A 21,026-nucleotide genomic window follows, 5' to 3' on the forward strand; every position below is an offset into this window, starting at 1 on the left:
GACCTGGAAACCAGAATGGGCTACACAGCAAGAATTATCACCACCACCATCCCTAAAACCCAACAATTTGAGATTTTTAAACGCAAATATCACAGGCACTGAGCTCAAGCAACCTCATTTCTTAGAAGCCATTTCTGGGCCACTCCCCCTTCATCCCAATCACTCCAAAAAAATATACAGCTCAAGTACTTGTTTGGAGTGTTCAGTAAGGTTTCATGGTGAAAACTCCGAAATGTTAAGTAACTTACTTAAGTTCACGAGCTAATAATGCTAGAACAAGAATCCAACCCAAAGTCTATTTCCAAAGGCAGTCTTCTTCTGTCTTTTGTGGTAGACTTGCCTCCAAGGTCACTTAGCAAACAGCAAAAGTAGAATCCAAAACCTAGGCCTTCTAAATGTTCTACGCTTGCTAAAACACTATAGGGTATGCAGATATTGAAGACAGATTTTTACTACTTGCAAAAATAATTTAAGCTACCCTAAGAACGCATGAGAAGCTGCCCTAGGCCCCACTGACCTCACCATCATCCAGGGACACAAAACACCATGAGCTCCTCTAATCATGCCCCAATGGCAAGAGCATCCAAAATAGTATCATACACACAACGAGACAGAAACAAATTTTAACTCACACAAGTCATTCTCTTTGCAACTTTAGTTGCAGATTTTCAAAAATTCTTTTTAATATAATTTAAAACATGTAAGTAAGCCTGGTGTGGTGGTGTACACCTTTAACCCCAGCACTTGGGAGGCAGATCCTGGCAGATCGCTGTGAGTTTGAGGCCAGCCTGGCCTACAGAGAGAACTCCAGGTCAGCCACGGTTATAGAGCCTGTCTCAAACAAACAACAAAAACTTGTTAGCAACATGAAGAAGCTTCAAAGCCACCACTCAGCACCCCCCAACCAACCCCCACCCCCACTGCTAACCCTTCACTCCATCCTTCTCCCCTTTACTGGATCATTTTGAATCAAATCTCAAGTATCACACCATTCTGTTTATAAATATTCTTTTTTTAATTTTAAAAATAATTTATTTATTTTTATTGTATGTGCATTGGTGTCTTGCCTGCATGTATATCTGTGTGAGGGTGTCAGATCTTGGAGTTTCAGACAGTTGTGAGCTGCCATGTGAGTGCTGGGAATTGAACCTGGGTCCTTTGGAAGAGCTGAGCCATCTCTCTAGGCTCTATAAATAAGAATTCTTTATCCTAAAACATCCTACTCAGGGCTGGCTGCTCTTCTAGGGGACCTAGGCACCATTCCCAGCACTCAGATGCGGTGACTCACAACTGTTCCTAACTCAGGTTCCAGGGGATCCTGCCCCCTCTTCTGATCGCTGCAGGCACCAGGCATACAGGGTACACAGACATACCTGCAGGCAAAACATCTATACACATAAAATAATGAAAATTTTAAACTCCTGCTCAAATTTCTAATTATCTTATTCACATTTTTCAGACTTAAGAAAAAACAAATAAATCACCATTTAAGTAAGGCCCACAAAATTAAATAGGCTGCTACGTGTTCTAAAGATTTCCTACCTTTTCCCCATTGCAATTATCAGTTAAACAAAGTTTCTATGAATATATACATGTAATCACAAATTTTAAAAAGTAGTCACAAGAATAAAACCCACCACATTTAGGACAGCAAGAACTTCTGGCAGCAGCTAGGAAACAAGACTGGCAAGGAGACACGGAGAGCCTCAATCTATCTGTAATGTTTTGATTGTTTCGAGACGAGGTCTCATGGAGCCCAGGCGATCCTGAAACTTGCTATCTAGCCAAGGACACCCTGAGCTCCTGATTCTCCTTCCTGTTTGCCTCGCAAGTCCTAGAACAACAGGTACCGTACCTGGCTTTTTTTTTTTAATCATAACAAAAACAACAACAACAACAACAAATGAGATGGAAGAAAACCTGGACAGTAATAATAGTAATCACTATCATGCTCCCTTGCTTAACTCTTTATATGTTTGAAATATCTAATAAAAACTTTCAGGGGATGGCTAGATGGCTCAGTGAGTACAAGTACTTAGCCCACAAGCCCGGAGATCTGAATTCAGTCTCTAGTACCCATATAAAGATAGAAGGAAAGAACTGACTTGTTTTCTCAGCCCTCCACCGGACACTAAGCTCACACAAAAACTCACACACCATACATAGAAATAAATTAATTTTAAAAAGTTTTAGGAGGCTGGAGAGATGGCTCAGTAGTTAAAAGCTCCACCTGTTCTCTGGTCCTGAGTTCAATTCCCAGCAACCACATGGTGGCTCACAACCATCTATAATGTGAACTGATGCTCTCTTCTGCAGATAAAGTACTCATATACAATAAATAAATAAATCTTTAAAAAGTTTTGGTTTGGGTCTTTTGAGCCAGGATCTATGTATCCCTGGTGGCCATGGTACTATGTATATCAGACTGGCCTTAAAACCACAGGTACATCTTTAATCCCATCACTGAAGAGACAGAGACAGGTGAACCTCTGTGAGGTCAATGCCAGTCTGGTCTACACTGTCAGTTCCAGGCCAGCCAGGGCAACAGAGAGAGACCCTGGCTCAAAAACCAAACACAGCAACAAAAATTAAGTTAGAAGGCCAGTGTGAAAGATACACGAAAACCACCCTAAATCTCAAGTATTTCCCCTTATAAAATAGGAAACTTGCAGCCCAGTAGTCTCACAAGGTTATAGTAACAATTTCATAAGACTATGGAAATAAGGACTTAGTACACGAGGTACAATTAAGAAGTAAGGGGTAGCTGTGGTTACTCTCTCATCTCACCACCTACATCTCATCTGAAGAGACTTAAGCACAGGAACGGCAAGGGAAAGGCAGGAAACTTCCCCCAGACCCATTCTGGAAATCTTTCAGTATGATCTACTTAGGGAAGTAGTTAACCATATTGTCATTAAACTAATTAAAGACCAGACGACTGGATGGATAACTGAAATATCAGGTAAGTTCTTCAAATTGATGGCCCACGAAGTATCTTGTATTAGAGACATTGGGCTAAAATCCAAAGACCTCAGCAATTCATTTAAAGTCTCGAACTTCAGTATAAACGACAAAAGTCATCTGGAAAAGGCAGACATAACAGAGCCCACTTATCTGTATTCCCAGCATTCAGAAGGGTGAAGCAAGGGGAGTTCAAGGCTACTGGAAGTTCCATCTAAAATTCCAAACCAGTATGGGTTACAGACAAGAAAGGTGGGGAGGGGGGGGGGTTTGCAATAAAAGTCAATTTGAATTTTCAAGGAAGGAAAGCCTTCAATAAAACTCTCCTGAAACTCTTCCAAGGCGTGGAGGCATTTGCCTTTCAACTAATAGGAGACAGAGGCGTGTGGATCTCTGAGTTCCAGACCAGCCTGGTCTACACTGCAAGTTCCAGGCTTGTGGTGCATCGTGAGACCCTGCCTCAGAGATTTTGATAATAGGCTGGGCTTGGCGGCGCACGCCTTTAATCCCAGCGGATCGCTGTGAGTTCCAGGCCAGAGCCTGGTCTACCAAGCCAGTCCAGGACAGCCAAGGCTATCACAGAGAGACCCTGTCTCGGAAAACAAAACAAACAAAATAATAACAATAAAAAACATCCTGAAGCTCTTAAGTGAAGAGACACACTTACTGCTCTCCCATGCCACTACCTGCCTTTCTTGGCATTGCCTGGTAAGCCCTTCAGATCGGGAAGCCTCTTTATTTTTAAGGGGGGAGAATATTTTCCTATTTCCAAATTCTCTTAATTCTGTTCCACATCTCCGTGTGACCCTATTCTGTCCCTCCACTTCTCTCACCTGTCCGCCCCCTCCCTTCTCCACACTTTAGTGTGCCACCCCCTCTCTGTTCTCTAACCTCCTGCTTGCAAACCTCAGAAACTGGCTCCCTATCTATTTTTAATCTTACCTCAAAAAACCTATTGCCTTAGAGCACAAAGCCTCGTCCTACTCAGGCCAGTAAAACTCCAACGCCAGGTGTGTATACTACACATACCCTTGCAAGGCTCTACGGCCAAAAAAAACCCTTATTACCAAGCTGAGTCCGGTATGCAGGGCCAAAAGCAAGGCTCATTTTGCAAAGGAGGAGACTACTCATTGGCCTTTGATTTCCAGCCTCTCCTAAACACAGTACACATGAAGCACACAGCGCACACACAGAAAAAGCTGTATCACTAAGAGGCCTCCCCCCACACCCGCGCGCCTCAAAATTAAAAAAAAAAAATTAACAAAGTGAACTGAAATTATCAGAAAAGAATTTTTGCAACTCCTTCTGCGCTAACTTGCAAATACTGTAAGATGAAGACAACCCATATGGAAACCTCTGCTTTTAGGTTAACAATTCTCCCAGTCTAGGGTGCCAAGAATCCCACACGGGCCAGGCAGCAGATTTTTTTTTTCCCCTCTAAACTTAAGCAACAGGTTTCTTTTCTAAAGAAAGGTCTATCAAAGCTTGGGGGCTCCTTAACAACTACAAAAATAAATTTTAAAAAAGAAAAAAAAAAAAACGAGGGCAGACGGGTGAAAACTACGTCCTCATTTGGTGGCCTTCTTTCAAGGCTCATCCTGAGGGTGTCTGTAGCGTTCCCTGGGGCCCTGGATTTAAAAAAAAAAAGAGCAAGGGTGGCCCCAGAGATGCTTTTCCCAAGGATCCCGTCTAGCCTGCCCCTAGGGAACACTTGCCCGCCGCCGCGCCCAGGGCCTTCGCACTTCCCTCCTCCCACTTGTGAGAGCGAGTTTTCGCCTCCCCGTGGATAGCGGGAGAAGCGCGGGTTTCTCCTCCGCGCCCCTCCCCCTCCCCATAGAGGCGACACAGGGTCCACCCCCGCCCCGGGTGCCCCCAACCTCAGGGGACAGACGCCGACAGCTACATCTCAGCAAAGCGGCAGCCCGCGGTCGGTCGCCCGGAGCGGGTCATCCTCTCCCGCCCCGACGCGCCGCGGGAAGCCCGCCATCCTCGCTTCTCCCTAGCAACACCCTCCGGCGGCGCGAGCCCGGGGCGACGTAGACCCCCTCCGCCCCGTTTCCCCCACTCAGCAGGGGCCGGCGGACCTAGCTCGCGGCCCGAGGACCTGACAGCTCCCTTTTCCTCGGCAGGATGAGGGGCGTCACTCGCCCACGGAGGTGGAGGTGGCGGGGGGGGGGGGGGAGGAGGAGGGAGGGCAGAGACAACCTCCCCACCCGCCATCACCTCAGGAGCCAGAACCAGCCCTTCCCTCAGCGAGACGAGAGCCTCCCTACTCCTCACGGGGGCGGCAGACGATGTACTCTGGCCCCGTTGGAGGAGCAACAGGCGCCCCGCGACCCCTTGCCTAGACGACGAACGCCGGCCCTTCGTCCCTCCGGCTCATCACCTCCGGAAGCCGGGCCAAAGCCTGGGCGAGCGGCTGCACCTCACTCCGCCCCCTGCGCCATTTTATCGCCCCCTTCGCGACCTCCCCCACCCCGAGGCAGCGGGGCCAACACCAGGGGGGGAGGGCAAGCAGACAGTGATTGGCAGGAAACCGCCCCGCCCCTCAGAGGGTTGCGTCCTGGGCAGCCTTCCCAACCCCGCCCTCCGCACCGCCTACCCTGCCTGGTGGCTCCTCCCCTTCCTGTCTCATCGACCCTCTCGACGCTCTGCTGCTCCTGACTCTGCTACTCCTTGGGCGGAAGAGGATCTAGGCCTAGCCAGCGGAGCGACGAGCTCATCTGATGCAACCTGAAGGGACCAGCGTGACAGTTCCCGGCACGAGGCGACGGCGGCGAACGAGGAAAGGGCGCGGGTGCCGGCTGAGCGCGGGAAGCGGAGCCATGGGGGATGCTCTTAGCCCAGAGGAGAAACTGCATCTTATCACCCGGAACCTGCAGGTCAGGCCTTGGGGTTGGAATGCTCCGTTGGGTACTGAGCACTCTTAAGTCCCGTCATCCCCAGACTAACCTGGGCTCCTAAGTGTAGAGTGCGGCGGTCTCCGCATCTGGGCGGTTCTAAGGCTCTCTCTGCTAGTTGATTAGTAAGTCAGTCAAGCAGCCATTCCAGGATGCAAAAGAAACCACAACGGGCTCACCCTTGGTGTGCACTTAGCTTGTGCTGTAGCCATGCTGGGCCTGGGAACCACATTCCCTATTAAATGCCGGACACCCTTCTAGGCTCTAGGGAATCAGGACCGGGTCCTTCCAGAACTCCTGTGAAGAGACCGGAAATTTAAAAGGATCCATAACCCAAACCACTAAAGATAAAGCAAATACTGAAAGTTCCTGTGACTGGAGTTGTGAAAAGAAACGAGGGCGGGCGAACTGTAGAGAATGCTCAAAGATTAAAGGCGTGTTCTGCTCTTGCAGAGGACCTGGTTTCAGTTCCCAGCACCCCAGTCAGGCAGTTCAACACAGTATCTGGATCTGACGTCTTCTCCTGGCTTTCACGGGTATACTCACGGGCGCGCCGCACACACACTTACAAATAAATCTCCCCCCCCTCCCCAGACAGGGTTTCTCTGTGTAATCTTGGCTGTCCTAGACTCACTTTGTAGACCAGGCTGGCCTCGAACTCACAGCGATCCATGTGCCTCTGCCTCCTGAGTGCTGAGATTAAAGGTGTGCGCCACCACGCCCAGCTAAATGATTTTATTTTATGTGTGCGGGTATTTTGGCTGCATGCATAGCTAAATACCATGTGTGTGCCTGGTGCCGGAAGAGGTGTCAGATCCCCTGGAACTAACAAATAAATAAATAAATCTTTTTTAATAAATAGGGAAGATGTCCTTTGAGGAAGTGTTTCCAAACTGCCCAATATGTGTTCTGTTGTTGTCAGGAACTACAAGTGTAGGGGTTAACCAGAAAAATCATGAGAAGTATGTTTCAGACAGAAGGAAGATCCAAGGGGAGCTAGAACATTGGGGGTTTAGCAGGAAGGCTGGACAAGGAGCTCAGTGAGAACGCAACTGTGAGGCCCTGAGCTCAGTCTTCAGAGCCGTCACACATCCTTACTCCAAGAAGGCTGAATGGTCTGGAGGAGGTGGAACAAAGTCCTGCTGAGACACTGTAGTGTTCATGGCTCACCTTCCTTCAGGCCTCACCACGGACGCCTCTGAGGAAGGCCTTTCTTGAGCACTTTTGACAAACTCCTGCTCTCGGAACTAAGATCGCTGCTCTTCCCTGTCTCTGATGTTCCTCCACAGCACCTATGCCTGTCATGTGACTTGTTCACTTAGGAGAGACAGGCAGGAGCAAGTCATGAGGGCCTTGTAAATTTTGTTTTACAAGCCAGATAAAGACTGGATTTGAATTACACTAAAGGTGGTTGCCCCTCCAAGGTTTTATTGTTTTGCTTTATTTGTTTGTTTTTGGCCTTTTAAAAAATTTGTTGGGCTCCCAGCACTCGGGAGGCAGGCGGATCGCTGTGAGTTCAAGGCCAGCCTGATCTACAGAGCCTGTCTAGGACAACCAAGGCTACACAGAGAAACTCTGTCTCAAAAAACCAAAAATAAAAATAAAAATTTGTTTGCCATTCCTGGGTGTGATGGCATGTGCTACCTGTAAGCTCAGCACCTGGTTGGAGGCCAGCTGGGTTTACATAGTGAGTTCCCGGCTAGCTAGGGCTGTTTATGGAGTCCCTGTCTCATTCACCTCCTTAAAGGGTACAAGTTTGTATATCCACAAGGTTAGGGTTCTAGAACATTTTTATTCCCCCCACCCAAAAAATACTGAACCATCTTGAGTGTGGTGTCACATGCCTGTAATCCCAGCACTTGGGAGGTAAATGCAGGAGGATCTGGAATTCAAGGCCACTCATAGCCAGGTAGCTGAGTTCAAGGTCAGTTTAGGCTGTATGAGACCCTTCCTCAATGAAAAAGAAAAGGAAAATAAAAACATGTGCCATCAGCTAACACGACCCCATTACCCGCATGGCCAGAATCATACAAGATGTGCCCAATGGTGTCTGCTTCTTTCACAGAGCAGCATTGTAGAAGCGCATATGTGGTTTTGGTTCGATCAGAATTTCATCCTCACATTTTCATCTTCACTCCCTTCCCACGGTGCCGCCTGTTTTTCCATCCCCGAATCCTCCCCCCCCAGATCACTCTTCTCGCCTTTCCTTACAGCGTCCTCGCTTTCCTTTTCCAGTTCCCCTTCCTGTCCCAACACACCCTCTCCTGCCTTCCTCCTTTTCCCCTTCCACGGTCTCTCTCCTCCCCGGCTCTGGCTCCCCGTGTCCCTCTCCTCATCCCGCTGGCCTGTTCTGACCTTTGGTCTCTTCTAGGAAACCAGTTCCCTTGTGGGAAAGGGCCCAGGTACGTGGAAGAGAATTAGGAGAGGGAAGCAAACCTAGAGACAAAGATGCCCCGAGGGCAGAGAGCGGGAGCAAACTGGCTCCGAGGCTCAGGTCAGACATCTGGGCCCTGGGAGCCTCTTTTCCTATCTCTCTCTCTCTCTCTCTCTCTCTCTCTCTCTCTCTCTCTCTCTCTCTCTCTCCCTGTACCCCAGGCTAACTCTGCTTGGGCCTGGTCTACCTTCAAAATAGATTCACATACAAATCTGCAGTCTGCCTTCCTCTGCCCTTTTTGAGGCCAACTAATGTTCCATTATATGAACATACCACATTGTGTTTTTCCGTTCATTAACTGATGGACATTAGAATTTTCTGGCTTTCTTTGGGTTTTTGTTTTGTTTTGTTTTTAATTTTATCTTTTGAGACAGAGCTTGTGTTAATGGTCAAATTAAGGACGTAAAGAAAGATACTTCTTCTTAGAGTCGTTTAGACAAAGAAAGAAGCCAGAATTTGAATTCTCTACCTCTCTCCCTGTGTCTTCGGTTTGTCTAGATTGGAGTCCACGGCCTGTCTGGCATCTTGCCCATGTGTATCTCATGTCTGTCTCTGCTGTCTGTCCCTAACAGCACAGAAACACGGCACAGGAGGGGAATGAGGGACACTTTTCTACAGACATCTTTAGCAGGGTTTTACAAAGGAAGAAGTTACTTCATTGACCCAGGACACTACTCCAAACTTTGCACAGGTGTTTAAACCTATATCCATGTGTGCGTGCAACATTTATGGGGGATTCGTTGCTTTCAACTTGTTTACTGCTTTCACAAGTGTAAGATGCGTGCAGGTGCTCGCATACACACATTGTTCTGAGTTAGGGGTGAGGAAGAGGATATATAACTTAAGATTAAGGCTCTGAAAAAACAAATAAATAAATAAAAGAATAAGGCTCTGCGTGTAGCTTGGGCTAGGTTATAAAAGCTGACTGCATGGGGAAATCCAAAGCTGGTAAGGTTGGTTACATTGTTCTCTTAAAGACAGGTTAAACTTACACAGGCGGAGTACACAGTAGGACAGCAGATTGGATACATAGTAGGAGAGCAGACTGCATACACAGTCTTCCCTGATCTCAAGGCATATGAACTTTCGCTGTTAGGTCTGGGGAAAAGTCTGTCTGTCTGAGAGTGGGCAGTATTTTCAGAAGCAGATATCACCACCCAGTCTCTCCTCATAGTTCAAGACGCCTGGTTTTGCATGAAGCAGAACAGACAGCTCAGCAACTAAGAGCATGGACTGCTCCTGCATGGGACCCAAGTTAGTTCCCAGCACCCGCACCAGGCAGGCAGGGCACAGCTGCCTGTAGCTCTAACACCAAAGAAGCTGACTCTGGGCTTCAGAGGCACTTGCACCACACCCATGTACATACATATAACTTAAATAAGTATTTAAAGAGTGCAGCTAATTTCCCATTCCCAAAAGGCTAGGAACGGTAGAATTAATAATTGTACCAAATCTTTGGGTTTTTTTCCTAACTTTTGGTGTTTGAGATGGTTTTTCTATAATCCAGTATGGCCTCTAAGTCTCCTTGTCAGTGGGGACCAGCAGAGAGTGACCTGGAAGCCTAGGTATGCAATCCTGGGATCTGCAGTCTAGTTTCAGTTTTTCTTTTTCTTTTTTTTTTTTTTTAAGGTTTATTAATTTATGTATGTATATATGTATGTAAGTGGGTATGCCACGGACCATCCCAGTCAGGTATAGGTCCTTGGGAATGGAGCTCTCCAAGCGTCGGTGGGCAAGGATTTGGCAAGTGACAAACTGAGGCAAACACAGAGGCAGTTTGAATCTGAGTGTATTTTGTGGGCAAGCAGTCTAGATTTTTATACACGTTTTTTGAAACATGGAGAGTTTTGTGGCTACATTTCCCATTGAGTAGACTCAAGAGAGTCAGTGAAGCAATCAGGCATGCATAGTAAAAAATACAGAATGCAAAGTTAATAGTATTGTCATTTTTGAGTTATCAACTTGGATGAAACAATATAGGGTACAGAATGCAAAGCAAAGACATCACCATTTTTAAGTTCTTGGCTTGGTATCAGTGCACATGTGCTCTCTTTGTCAAGGGTCAATGTTCTTTCATTGAAGGAACCTTTGCCCAGCACCCATGTGCCGGGAAGTGTGGGAACCAAGACAGTTTTTTCTTAGTTCTTCTTTCTAATACCTGAGTTTTCTGAAACACTATTTCTTTGTAAGCCATAACATAAATTATTAACTAATGAATAATTCTTAGCCTTGTTTCTTTTAATAAGTGGAGAAGACCAGCAGACCTTGGCGGTGAACTCCAGGCTTGAACAGTCCCTCGCTGCAGTCCCATGTCAGAGTGTTTCATTGAAACGTCGTCATGTTTGAAGGGTCCTGGTCTGGGAGTACGGTTAGGAGAAAGAATAGAGACAGAATATGCCAACACAGTGAGGAAAAAAAAGGCTGCAATCACGTACTCCTGGCAGGAACATCAGGCCCATGGGCAGGGTCATTGCTTCGGGTTACGCAACTGCATTTGTCACACAGACTCCACTGGAGGGGTCATGACGTGGGTGTTTTGTCTGCATGTATGTCTGCACACCAGAAGAGGGCACCAGATCTCATGGACCCGACAGTTGTTATAGACAGTTGTGAGCCACCATGTGGGAATTGAGCCCAGGACCTCTGGAAAAATAGCAGAACTCTTAACCACTGAGCCACCTCTGTAGCCCCTAGTTTCAATCCTTAAACTCTTTGGGCTTTAACAGCACGCGGCTTAACAGGCTCACCATCTAAACATGCATATTTTTCTACTAACAGTCAAAGCTTTATGTTCACATGTTTATAAATATTTTTTTCTCCTTTTACAACAACATCCCTTAAGTCAAAACATGTTATATTCGCTTTGTCAAAATAAATTCTTAGTTCAAAACAACACGGCAATGTTTTCAACATAGTTTCCAGGTTACACAAACGTGGTTTCGCTCACCTTAGCATACACAAAGCTCAAGGTTTGATGCCCAACCAGGCATGGCGTGGTGCTCCCTGCCTGTATGTGATCCTAGCACTCAGGAGGTAGAGGAGAAAGGATGGTAAGTTTGAGACTAGCTTAGGTTACGTGAGACCCTGCCTTAAAACAAAACAAAAAAGGCTGTAGAATCAGAAAAGAATTGCTGGTATTTAACGACTGAAAGAACAGGAAAAAAGATGTCTGAGCAAAAAGAGAAGAGGGAAACTAAAAAGAGTAATGAAGCCAAAAGCAGAGCGTGTTTCAGGCAAGAAAGACTAAACGGTGTTCATTAACTGCCTCAGGGTCCTCTGTGAACCCCCAAAAGAGTATGGAACTCACTGGAATGGGACAAAGTAAATGAGACCAGAAGAGAAGGCCAAAGGAAGAAGGTGGCTCCAGAGGCTGATAACTCAGCAGTTAGGAATGCTGCCTGCAGCCTGGAGCGATGGCTCAGAGGTTAAGAGCACTGGTTGTTCTTCCAAAGGTCCTGAGTTCAATTCCCAGCAACCACATGGTAGCTCACAACCATCTATAATGAGATCTGGTGCCCTCTTCTGGTGTGCAGGTGTACATGCAGGCAGAACACTGTATAGATAATAAATAAATAAATCTTTTTTTAAAAAAAGAACACTGGCTGCTCTTCCGGAAGACCTGGATTTGATTCCTGTTTCCTACATAGAGGTGTATAACTAACTCCAGTCCCAGGGATCTGGCAGCCTCTTTAGGCCTTCTGGGCCACTGCACTCGTGAGGTGCGCTGACCACCCTTTAAAAGGAAAAAATTTTTATTGAGGTAGCTACAAAAGGAGGGGGAGGGTAAGAGGTAACTGAGGGGGCCGAGAGGGGAAAGGTGGGTAGATTTGTGCCTCATGCCCTAGCAGCAGTGTCATTTCCGGGAAGAGACACTAGCAGCCGCAGAACAGCTTAGGTTGGCTCTCAGCACTGAGGACATGTGTGGATTCCAGTGGCATTTGTCCACAGGCCCTTGCGCCCAGTGACACAGGCCTGGCTTGCAGGGTAAAGGATGCTCAGGGTGGGGAGTCGGCATTAACCCAGCTCTTCCGCTTCCGCCACAGGAGGTTCTGGGGGAAGAGAAGCTGAAGGAGATCCTGAAGGAGCGGGAACTAAAAGTTTACTGGGGCACGGCCACCACGGGAAAGCCACACGTGGCTTACTTTGTACCCATGTCCAAGATTGCCGACTTCCTGAAAGCAGGGTGTGAGGTGAGAGCCCGAGCTGTTGTCGTGGTTAAGTAACCCAAAGAGAGGTTTAGCTGGGGCGGGGGCAGGGAAGTGCCAGGGCAGATCTACACTTCCGTGGCCCCTTAATGTTTCCGTCCAGGTAACCGTTCTGTTTGCGGACCTTCACGCATACCTGGACAACATGAAAGCCCCCTGGGAACTTCTAGAACTTCGAACCAGTTACTATGAGAACGTCATCAAGGCGATGCTGGAGAGCATCGGCGTTCCCTTGGAGAAGCTCAAGTTTATCAAAGGCACCGACTACCAGCTCAGCAAGTAAGCACCGAGCGCTCCTGCCAGACCTGGTGTTCCTTGCTAATTACAGGCCTGTGGAGTCCACACACTCCCTAAATTTGGGTTGGAAGGTACTTGATGCTACCTGTTATGGACCATTAATTAGTCTATGCCCTTCTGTTGGTTTAATCCACCCAACAAAAAATGTACTGGCTTGGAAACGCCCGGGTACTGTCCTGTTTGCTGCAGGTATAAATGTAAACCTAAGGAAGTTCAGGCTTGGGGCCCACAGCCTGTGGGAGAGGGAGCCATGGGAACCGTCCACAGCCTGTGGGAGAGGGAGCCATGGGAACCGTCCACAGCCTGGGGGGGTGGGAGCCATGGGAACCGTCCACAGCCTGTGGGAGAGGGAGCCATGGGAACCGTCCACAGCCTGTGGGAGAGGGAGCCATGGGAACCGTCCACAGCCTGTGGGGGTGGGAGCCATGGGAACCGTCCACAGCCTGTGGGAGAGGGAGCCATGGGAACCGTCCACAGCCTGTGGGAGAGGGAGCCATGGGAACCGTCCACAGCCTGGGGGGGTGGGAGCCATGGGAACCGTCCACAGCCTGTGGGAGAGGGAGCCATGGGAACCGTCCACAGCCCGTGGCGGTGGGGGTGGGGGGGGACCGTCCACAGCTTGTTGCGGGGGAGCGATGGGAACCATCCACAGCCTCTGGAAGGGAGGGAACCCTCCACAGCCTGTGGGGGAGGGGAGGACCGTCCACAGCCTGTGGGAGAGGGAGCCGTGGGAACCGTCCACAGCCTGTGGGAGGGGGGGAACCCTCCACAGCCTGTTGGGGGGGAGCGATGGAAACTGTCCACAGCCTGTGGAAGAGGGGGGAGCGATGGAAACTGTCCACAGCCTGTGGAAGAGGGGGGAGCGATGGAAACTGTCCACAGCCTGTGGAAGAGGGGGGAGCGATGGAAACTGTCCACAGCCTGTGGAAGAGGGGGGAGCGATGGAAACTGTCCACAGCCTGTGGAAGAGGGGGGAGCGATGGGAACTGTCCACAGCCTGTGGAAGAGGGGGGAGCGATGGGAACTGTCCACAGGTTGGGAGGGGGGCAGCGCCGATGGGAACCATCCAGCCTTCCTTTCACTTCCAGCCTCAGCAAGTAGTGATAAAAGAAATGTGAGAGGAGGTTTTTTGCCTTCTTCCATGTGATGTTACGTGGAAATGCTATGCCATCCCTTCTTCCAGCAGTTTTTTGTTGTTTTTAAGATTTATTCATTATGTATACAGTGCCTCTACCTGCATGTACACCTGCGGGCCTGAAGAGGGCACCAATCTCACCACAGATGTTGTGTACCACCATGTGGTTGCTGAGAACTGAACCCAGGATCTCTGGAAGAGCAGCCAGAACGCCCAACCCCTGAGCCATCTCTCTAGCCTCTTCCGACAGTTATTATTGTGATGGTCCATGAGATGCTGTGCCATCTTCTCTTGGGGACAGATTTGGACATTTGCACGTCTTGTTATAGAGGAGTCGTCCTGAGATACCAAGGGCTATCTATGTCTTAAAATAATTGCTGCTGTGTACGCAGCTTTGCTTGAGAGAGTCCATATTAAAAGACATAAATGTCAAGTGTTAAAACATGTGCTACACGTCTTCGGATGTATAGGGCCGTATCTGAGAAGTGGAGCACGGGTGACTGCTTGACCCTAGAAGAGTTAGTCTCAGAGCAGGTACACCGAAGCACAAACCACAGGAAAAGACAGAAGAGTGAACTACGGTAAAATGAAAGCCCTCTAAGCCGGGCGGTGGTGGCGCATGCCTGTAATCCCAGCACTCCAGAGGCAGAGGCAGGCAGAGCACTGCGTTTGAGGCCAGCCTGGTCTACAGAGTGAGTTCCAACAGGCTTTCTGGGGTTGTAGAAATGGCTCAGTGGTTAAAAGTGCTTGTTGCTTTTGCAGAGGACCTAGGTTCAATTCCCAGCACCTACATGGTGGTCCACAACCCTCTGATCCAGAGAATCTGGTGCCCTTTTCTCACCTCTGTGGCTCCAGACACACATGTGGCACACACACAGAGAGAGATACTCACATTGGTGTTTTGCCTACGTGTATATTTGTGTGGAGGTATCAGATCGTGGAATTACAGACAGTTGTGAGATGTCTGGGAAATGGGTGCTGGAAAATGAACCTGGGTCCTCTGGAAGAACAAACAGTCAGTGCTCTCAACAGTTGAGCCATCTCTCTAGCCCTGTGAGCCAATCTAGTGAGGGAAAAACAAAAGGTTCAATTGAGTATTTCTTAGAATTCTTATGGGGGAAAAAAAGCCTCTGGTTGTTATTCTAAGAAATGGGGATTAAGATCCTAGTGAGAAATCACAGCGTGGTCACTAAATGGGTGAAATTTTTAAATAGCAAAATTAGGTAATACAATTGATAAAAATCACTTTGGGAAATGGCTTGGCATCATCCACTGCAGTTCAAGGTGCAAATCCCTACTATCCCCCGGAACCCAGGCCATCTAGAGAGAGACTTGCCCGTGTATACCAGTTTAGGCCCAGTGTGTATGGGCACAATGCCGAGCTGGAACACAGCAGCAGGTGCAAGATGAGGAAGGGTCCCTGTAAAGAAGCATCATCGTGCAGAATTGGGAGGACACTAGGCAGCAGGGGTAACTGCTAGGCTTTTTCCTTACGTTGAGGATGGGGGCTGCTCTTGGTATTGTTTGTTACTTTAGCTATATAGATTTGTTTTATGTGTGTCAGTATTTTGTCTGCATGTATATGTGCACATGCCTTGCATGCCTGGCTCCCACAGAAGTCACAAGAGGACATCAGTGCCCCTGGAATTGGAGTTATGTATGGTTGTGAGCTACCAGGTAGGTACTGGGAACCGAACCCAGGTCCTCTGCAGGAGCAAGTTCTCTTAACCGCTCAGCCACTCTTAAAACCGCTCTTAAAAAATTTTTTAAGGTCTGGAAGAAAGATTGGAAAATTGTAGTATTTATTGATTAGAGACTCCAGAAGAGAAAAGGAGGTGGCAGAGGTGCAGTGCGTCACAAGGTACTGACAGTGTTTTTCAGAAGCAAAAAGAAAAGTAGAAACTTAAAGTATTAATTTGGATTAATGGATGGCTCTCATGTTGTAGAAGCTGCGTGAAGGTGCTGTCTTTAGAATGTCCTAAGGTCGGGGGTGAAGTGATGTGTTGGAGGACTGGGCTGGGACGCTGGGGCCTGCCTTACACTCTCTCCTGCCATTCTTCTTCAGAGAGTACACATTGGATGTGTACCGACTGTCCTCCGTGGTCACACAACATGATGCCAAGAAAGCCGGGGCCGAGGTGGTGAAGCAGGTGGAGCACCCTTTACTGAGCGGCCTGCTGTACCCTGGGCTGCAGGTATGTGAGGGGCTGGGCACCCCGCGGCTGCTCTACAGTCTTCCGGTCTTCTTTTAAGATTTAATTAGCCAGGCAGTGGTGGTGCACGCCTTTAATCCCAGCACTCGAGGCAGAGGCAGACGAATCAATGTGAGTTCAAGGCCAGCCTGGTCTACAAAGTGAATCCAGGACAGCCAGGGCTACACAGAGAAACCCTGTCTTGGAAAAAAGAGAGAAGGAGAGGGAGAGAGATTTACTTATTTTCATGTGCATTGCTCTTTTGCCTACATGTACATGTCTGTATGAGTATGTTGGATCTCCTGGAACTGGAGGTACAGACAGGTGTGGGCTGCCATGTGGGTGCTGGGAATTAAACCTGGGTCCTCTGGAAGAACAGCCAGAGCTCTTGGCTGCTGAGCCTCTCTCTAGCACTTTGCACTGTTCCTAAGGACTGGACGCAGGCCTGTCAGGGCACCGACTGGCCCCAGGTACTTACTCACCAGGTAGCACACAATGCCTGTTTTCCTGGCTCTTCTCCTTCCGGGATGCTTCTTCGGTTGTTAAGTCTCTGTCTCGCCCATTCCCTTTCCGCTCTTTAAGACTGCTCCATTGTGAGTTGAAGATGGCCTAGGCACGTAGCCAGAGTCTGTGGGGGGGGGGGCAGGGGGGAGAGAATCAGGTACATCTCTTAAGTTCAGGGCCAGCTCACTAGAGCTACATAGTCAGACTCTGTTTCAGAAAAAAAGAAAAAAAAAATTAAGGGTTTTAAATATCGTACAATGGTAGAATGCCTAGGTTTGATCCCCAGCACTGCAAGAAGGAAAAATGTTATTAAAAGTTTAGCTGGGCAAGGTGGGACAGCTGTAGTGGTCCCAGCTTCTCCTAAAGAAGCTAAGGCGGACCCCTACCCAGATCTAGCCAATGGTCAGAACAGTCTCCACAATTGAGTGGAGAGTGGAATACGACTTTCTCACGTACTCTGGTGCCTCACATTTGACCATGTCCCCTGGAGGGGGAGGCCTGGTGGCACTCAGAGGAAGGACAGCAGGTTACCAAGAAGAGACTTGATACCCTATGAGCATATACAGGGGGAGGTAATCCCCCTCAGGAACAGTCATAGGGGAGGGGAATAAGGGGGAAATGGGAGGGAGGGAAGAATGGGAGGATACAAGGGATGGGATAACCATTGAGATGTAACAGAAATAAATTAATTTTAAAAAAAACAAAAAGAAGCTAAGGCGGCCAGGCATGGAGGCTCAGGAGGCAGGGGCAGCTGGATCTCTGTGAGTTGAAGTCCAGCCTGGTCTACATGAGTTCTAGGTCAGCCAGGGCTACACAGAGAGACCCTGTCTCAAATAGAAAAAGAAGGCGGGGGATCACTTAAGCCTAGGCTTCCAGCCAGGCCTGGGCACCATGATGAGGCTTCCAGCCAGGCCTGGGCACCATGATGAGAAAAGCTGTGATGCATGTGGCTCGGCTGACTGAGTGTTGTCCAGTTTTCATAGCGCTGTGATTTTGATATCCAGTGCCACACAAACGAGCGTGCGCGTCTGCACACACACGCACCCCGAGCCTGTAATCTGAGCACTAGAAAGGTGGAGGCAGGGGGATTATGAGTTCAAGGTGCTAAGGCCAGTCTGGGCTCCTTGAGAAACTATCCCTGTCCCAGATTTGTTTGTATAAGCTCCACCAACTCTTCCACTTGCTGAGAAGGTTCAGCTTTGGTTCTTTTGAGAGGATGTCACACAATGTACTTCTTCCTGGCCTCAAGTTTGTAGGAAGTTTCCTAGCTCTGCCTCCAGGGTGCTAAGATAATTGGTGTGTGCAACCAGCCACCATACCCAAACCTTTTTATTTATTTTTATTTTTTCAATTTTAGTTCTTCAGGCCAGGCATGGTGGTACTCACTTAATAAAAGCGTGGGGATCTTTAATCCCAGCACTTGGGAGGCAGAGGCAAATGGATCTCTGTGAGTTCAAGGCCAGCCTGGTCTACAGTACGAGTTCCAGGACAGCTAGAGCTGTCTTGAAAAACCCAAAAAATCCCGCTCAAACTAAGGCACCAGCCAAGGACAATACAGGCAGTAAACCTTAAACCCCTACCCAGATCTAGACAATGGACAGAACACTCTCCACAGGAGAGTGGAGAGTGGGATATTACTTTCTCACATACTCTGGTGCCTCACCTTTGACCATGTCCCCTGGAGGGGGAGACCTGGTGTCACTCAGAGGAAGGACAGCAGGTTACCAAGAAGAGACTTGATACCCTATAAACATATACAGGGGGAGGTAATCCTCCTCAGGAACAGTCATAGGGGAGAGGAATAAGGGGGAAATGGGAGGGAGGGAAGAATGGGAGGATACAAGGGATGGGATAACCATTGAGATGTAACAAGAATAAATTAATAAAGGAGAAAAAAGAAAAGAAAAGAAAAACCCACAAAAAGTAAATAAATAAATAAAAAGCACTGAGGTGGGGGGGGGGGATTGGTACTAGTTCTTTAATCAAATGGCTTAAATTTCTGGTCATGGTGACCATGTCTGGTTGCAGCTAACAGCTGCTGCTTCCGATAGCACAGACACAGAGCATAGCCACAGTCACAGAAAGTTCTGTTGAACAGTGCTCTTTTTTTTTTTTTTTTAACTTGTTTTATGTATATATGAGTGCTCTATCTGCATGCCAGAAGAGGGCACCAGCTCCCTGTCTAGATAGTTGTGAGCCACCATGTGTTTTCTGGGAATTGAACTCAGGACCTCTGGAGTCTCTCCAGCCCTGACAGTGCTCTTGTAGACCGGTCTTTACTCGGCCTTCCTTTATATCGCCTCTGTCTTCCTCTTTACCCTCAGCTCACTGTGAGCTGAACTTCACCAATTCTGCTTGCTTTCTTTCTTTCTTTCTTTCTTTCTTTCTTTCTTTCTTTTCTATTGGTTTTTCGAGACAGAGTCTCTCTGTGTAGCCTTGACTGTCCTAGATTCACTTTGTAGACCAGGCTGGCCTGGAACTCACAGTGATCCACCTGCCTCTGCCTCCCGAGTGCTGGGATTAAAGGCGTGCACCACCACCACCCAGCCACCAATTCTGCTTTCTTTCTTTCTTTCTTTCTTTCTTTCATGTTATAAGAGGAGCTTATTAAGTGAGCGTGGGGAGAGAAGGAAAGGGGAGAGGGGTACCCCCAGAGAAAGACAGACAGACAGAGGCAGAGAGGGGAGAGAGAGGAAGAGGAAGAACAATTCTGCTTTTTAAATCCAGATCTGGGGAGATGGTTACATCCATAAGGTGCTTGCTGCTTCAGACCCCCAGCACCCACATTTAAAAAAACATTTAAAAAACAGGCAGGTGTGGGAGCCTGCCTTTGATCCCAGCCCTTGGGATGCAGAGGCTGGGAATCCGCAGGCGAGCTGACTGTGGATCCCAGCAAAGGAGACTAAAGACCACCAATCCAACAAGGGTTTTTGGTTACATAGGAACTTGGCAGAACATCTCAAAATTATTTAGCAGAACATCTTATCGTATCGAGGTGGAGGTCAAATTCCAGAAATTGAGACAAGACTTACAGAAAACAACAGTGAACTTATTTTGACCTTGTAACAAGATGGCTTCTAATCTTAGGATGGAGACAGACCAGTCCCTCACTAACTAGCAAAACTAGCCAAGGTAGTGAGCTCCAAGTTCAGTGAGAGATGCTGCCTCCGGTGGGGAGCAACAGAGGAAGACACCCAACACCCATCTCTGGCCCCCACATGTATGTACATGCACACTTACACATACATATTAGCTCTTAAAATAATAATAATTATTATTATTGTTGTTGTTGTTGTTACTATTACATATACAATATTCTGTGTGCATGTTACACCTGCAGGCCAGAAGAGGGCACCAGATTTCATTATAGATGGTTATGAGCCACCATGTGGTTGCTAAGAATTGAACTCAGGACCTTTGGAAGAGCAGCCAGTGCTCTTAACCTCTGAGCCATCTCTCCAGCCCCTTACACTTGTTCTTGATCTACATCTCCACTGCTTTGGATCATGGATATTTTCATCTGGACTCTTAACAACTGCCTGCCAGTGATGCTGTCTGTCTCTGTCCTACAGAGGCTCTGGTCCATGCCCTGCCCTGTCTGTAATTAGAGTCTTTCTTCAGTGCTGGTCACATTTTTTCCTTAAAACTGTCCACTGGCAGGACAATACTAAGGCATCCTAATATGACACTCATGGTCTTAGCTGTTTGATTTATTTTTGAGACAGGTTCTCGATTTGTAGCCTTGGCTAGGCTAGAACCCATTATGTGGAGCAGGCTAGCCTTGAACTCACAAAGATCCACCTACCCTGTCTCCCCAGTGCTAGGATTACAGGTGTACACCACCACTCCCAGCTATGACTTTTGAGAGAAAGTCTTTGTAGCTCTATCTGGATTAGAACCCACTATGTAGAGTAGGCTAGCCTTGAACGCCCTGGGATCTGCCGGCCTCTGCCTCTCCAGTGCTGAGATCGCGGTCACAAGCCACCACACCTGGCCATCACCTCCTTCTCTAACCTCGGCACTCACCAGGCCTGCATCTCTTGAAGTTTGCTTTCCCACGCTGAGTCATTTACAGTTTCCCCACAACACTTCACACTCCCTCTGCCTTCTCGCACTGTTTCCTGTTTGTAGTGGGAAACCTCTAGATACTCTTAGACTGAGCCCAAACCACAGTCGGATTCTAGGAAGACTTCCCCACACCCCGCTGGCTAGGCCAGGGAATTGGCCCTGTTCCTAACGTGACCGTGTAGTTTGCCCTTACGCGCTGCGCTGAAATGATCTGTTTACATGTCTCTCCCCAAGCAGATAACTGAGCGCCTTGCAGGGAGCATGTGGGTCTGATTCATCCCTGAATCCACAGGGCTGGCACCAGGCCTGGCAAGTACTGAGTGATCGATG

General features: G+C 48.2%; 2 protein-coding genes across 16 annotated transcripts in view; one reads left to right on the forward strand and one right to left on the reverse strand.

Moving 5' to 3' along the window:
* The window catches only part of S100PBP (S100P binding protein), a 40,505-nt gene extending 34,163 nt beyond the window's left edge, over positions 1–6,342 (reverse strand). For 3 of the 15 annotated variants that reach the window (XM_084787876.1, XM_084787874.1, XM_084787873.1), the window contains exon 1: positions 1,638–1,849. In XM_084787876.1, the coding sequence (XP_084644002.1) occupies positions 1,638–1,642 (5 nt within the window). In that variant the 5' untranslated portion in view covers positions 1,643–1,849. Of the gene's footprint in view, positions 1–632; positions 832–1,637; positions 1,851–4,838; positions 5,020–5,045; positions 5,109–5,184; positions 5,467–5,913 lie in introns of those variants that run through there. The other 12 variants (XM_084787872.1, XM_084787870.1, XR_014780369.1 and 9 more) reach the window with 11 other exon arrangements.
* YARS1 (tyrosyl-tRNA synthetase 1) overlaps positions 5,688–21,026 on the forward strand; it is a gene marked incomplete at its 5' end in the record, with an annotated part of 30,173 nt that continues 14,834 nt past the window's right edge. Inside the window, 4 exons of the mRNA XM_084787863.1 lie at positions 5,688–5,843; positions 12,339–12,485; positions 12,604–12,779; positions 15,998–16,127. Of these exons, the coding sequence (XP_084643989.1) occupies positions 5,688–5,843; positions 12,339–12,485; positions 12,604–12,779; positions 15,998–16,127 (609 nt within the window). The remainder of the gene's footprint in view (positions 5,844–12,338; positions 12,486–12,603; positions 12,780–15,997; positions 16,128–21,026) is intronic.

This window comes from Acomys minous, assembly GCF_964271855.1.
Source record: "Acomys minous genome assembly, chromosome: 6".
Lineage (NCBI taxonomy): Eukaryota > Metazoa > Chordata > Mammalia > Rodentia > Muridae > Acomys > Acomys minous.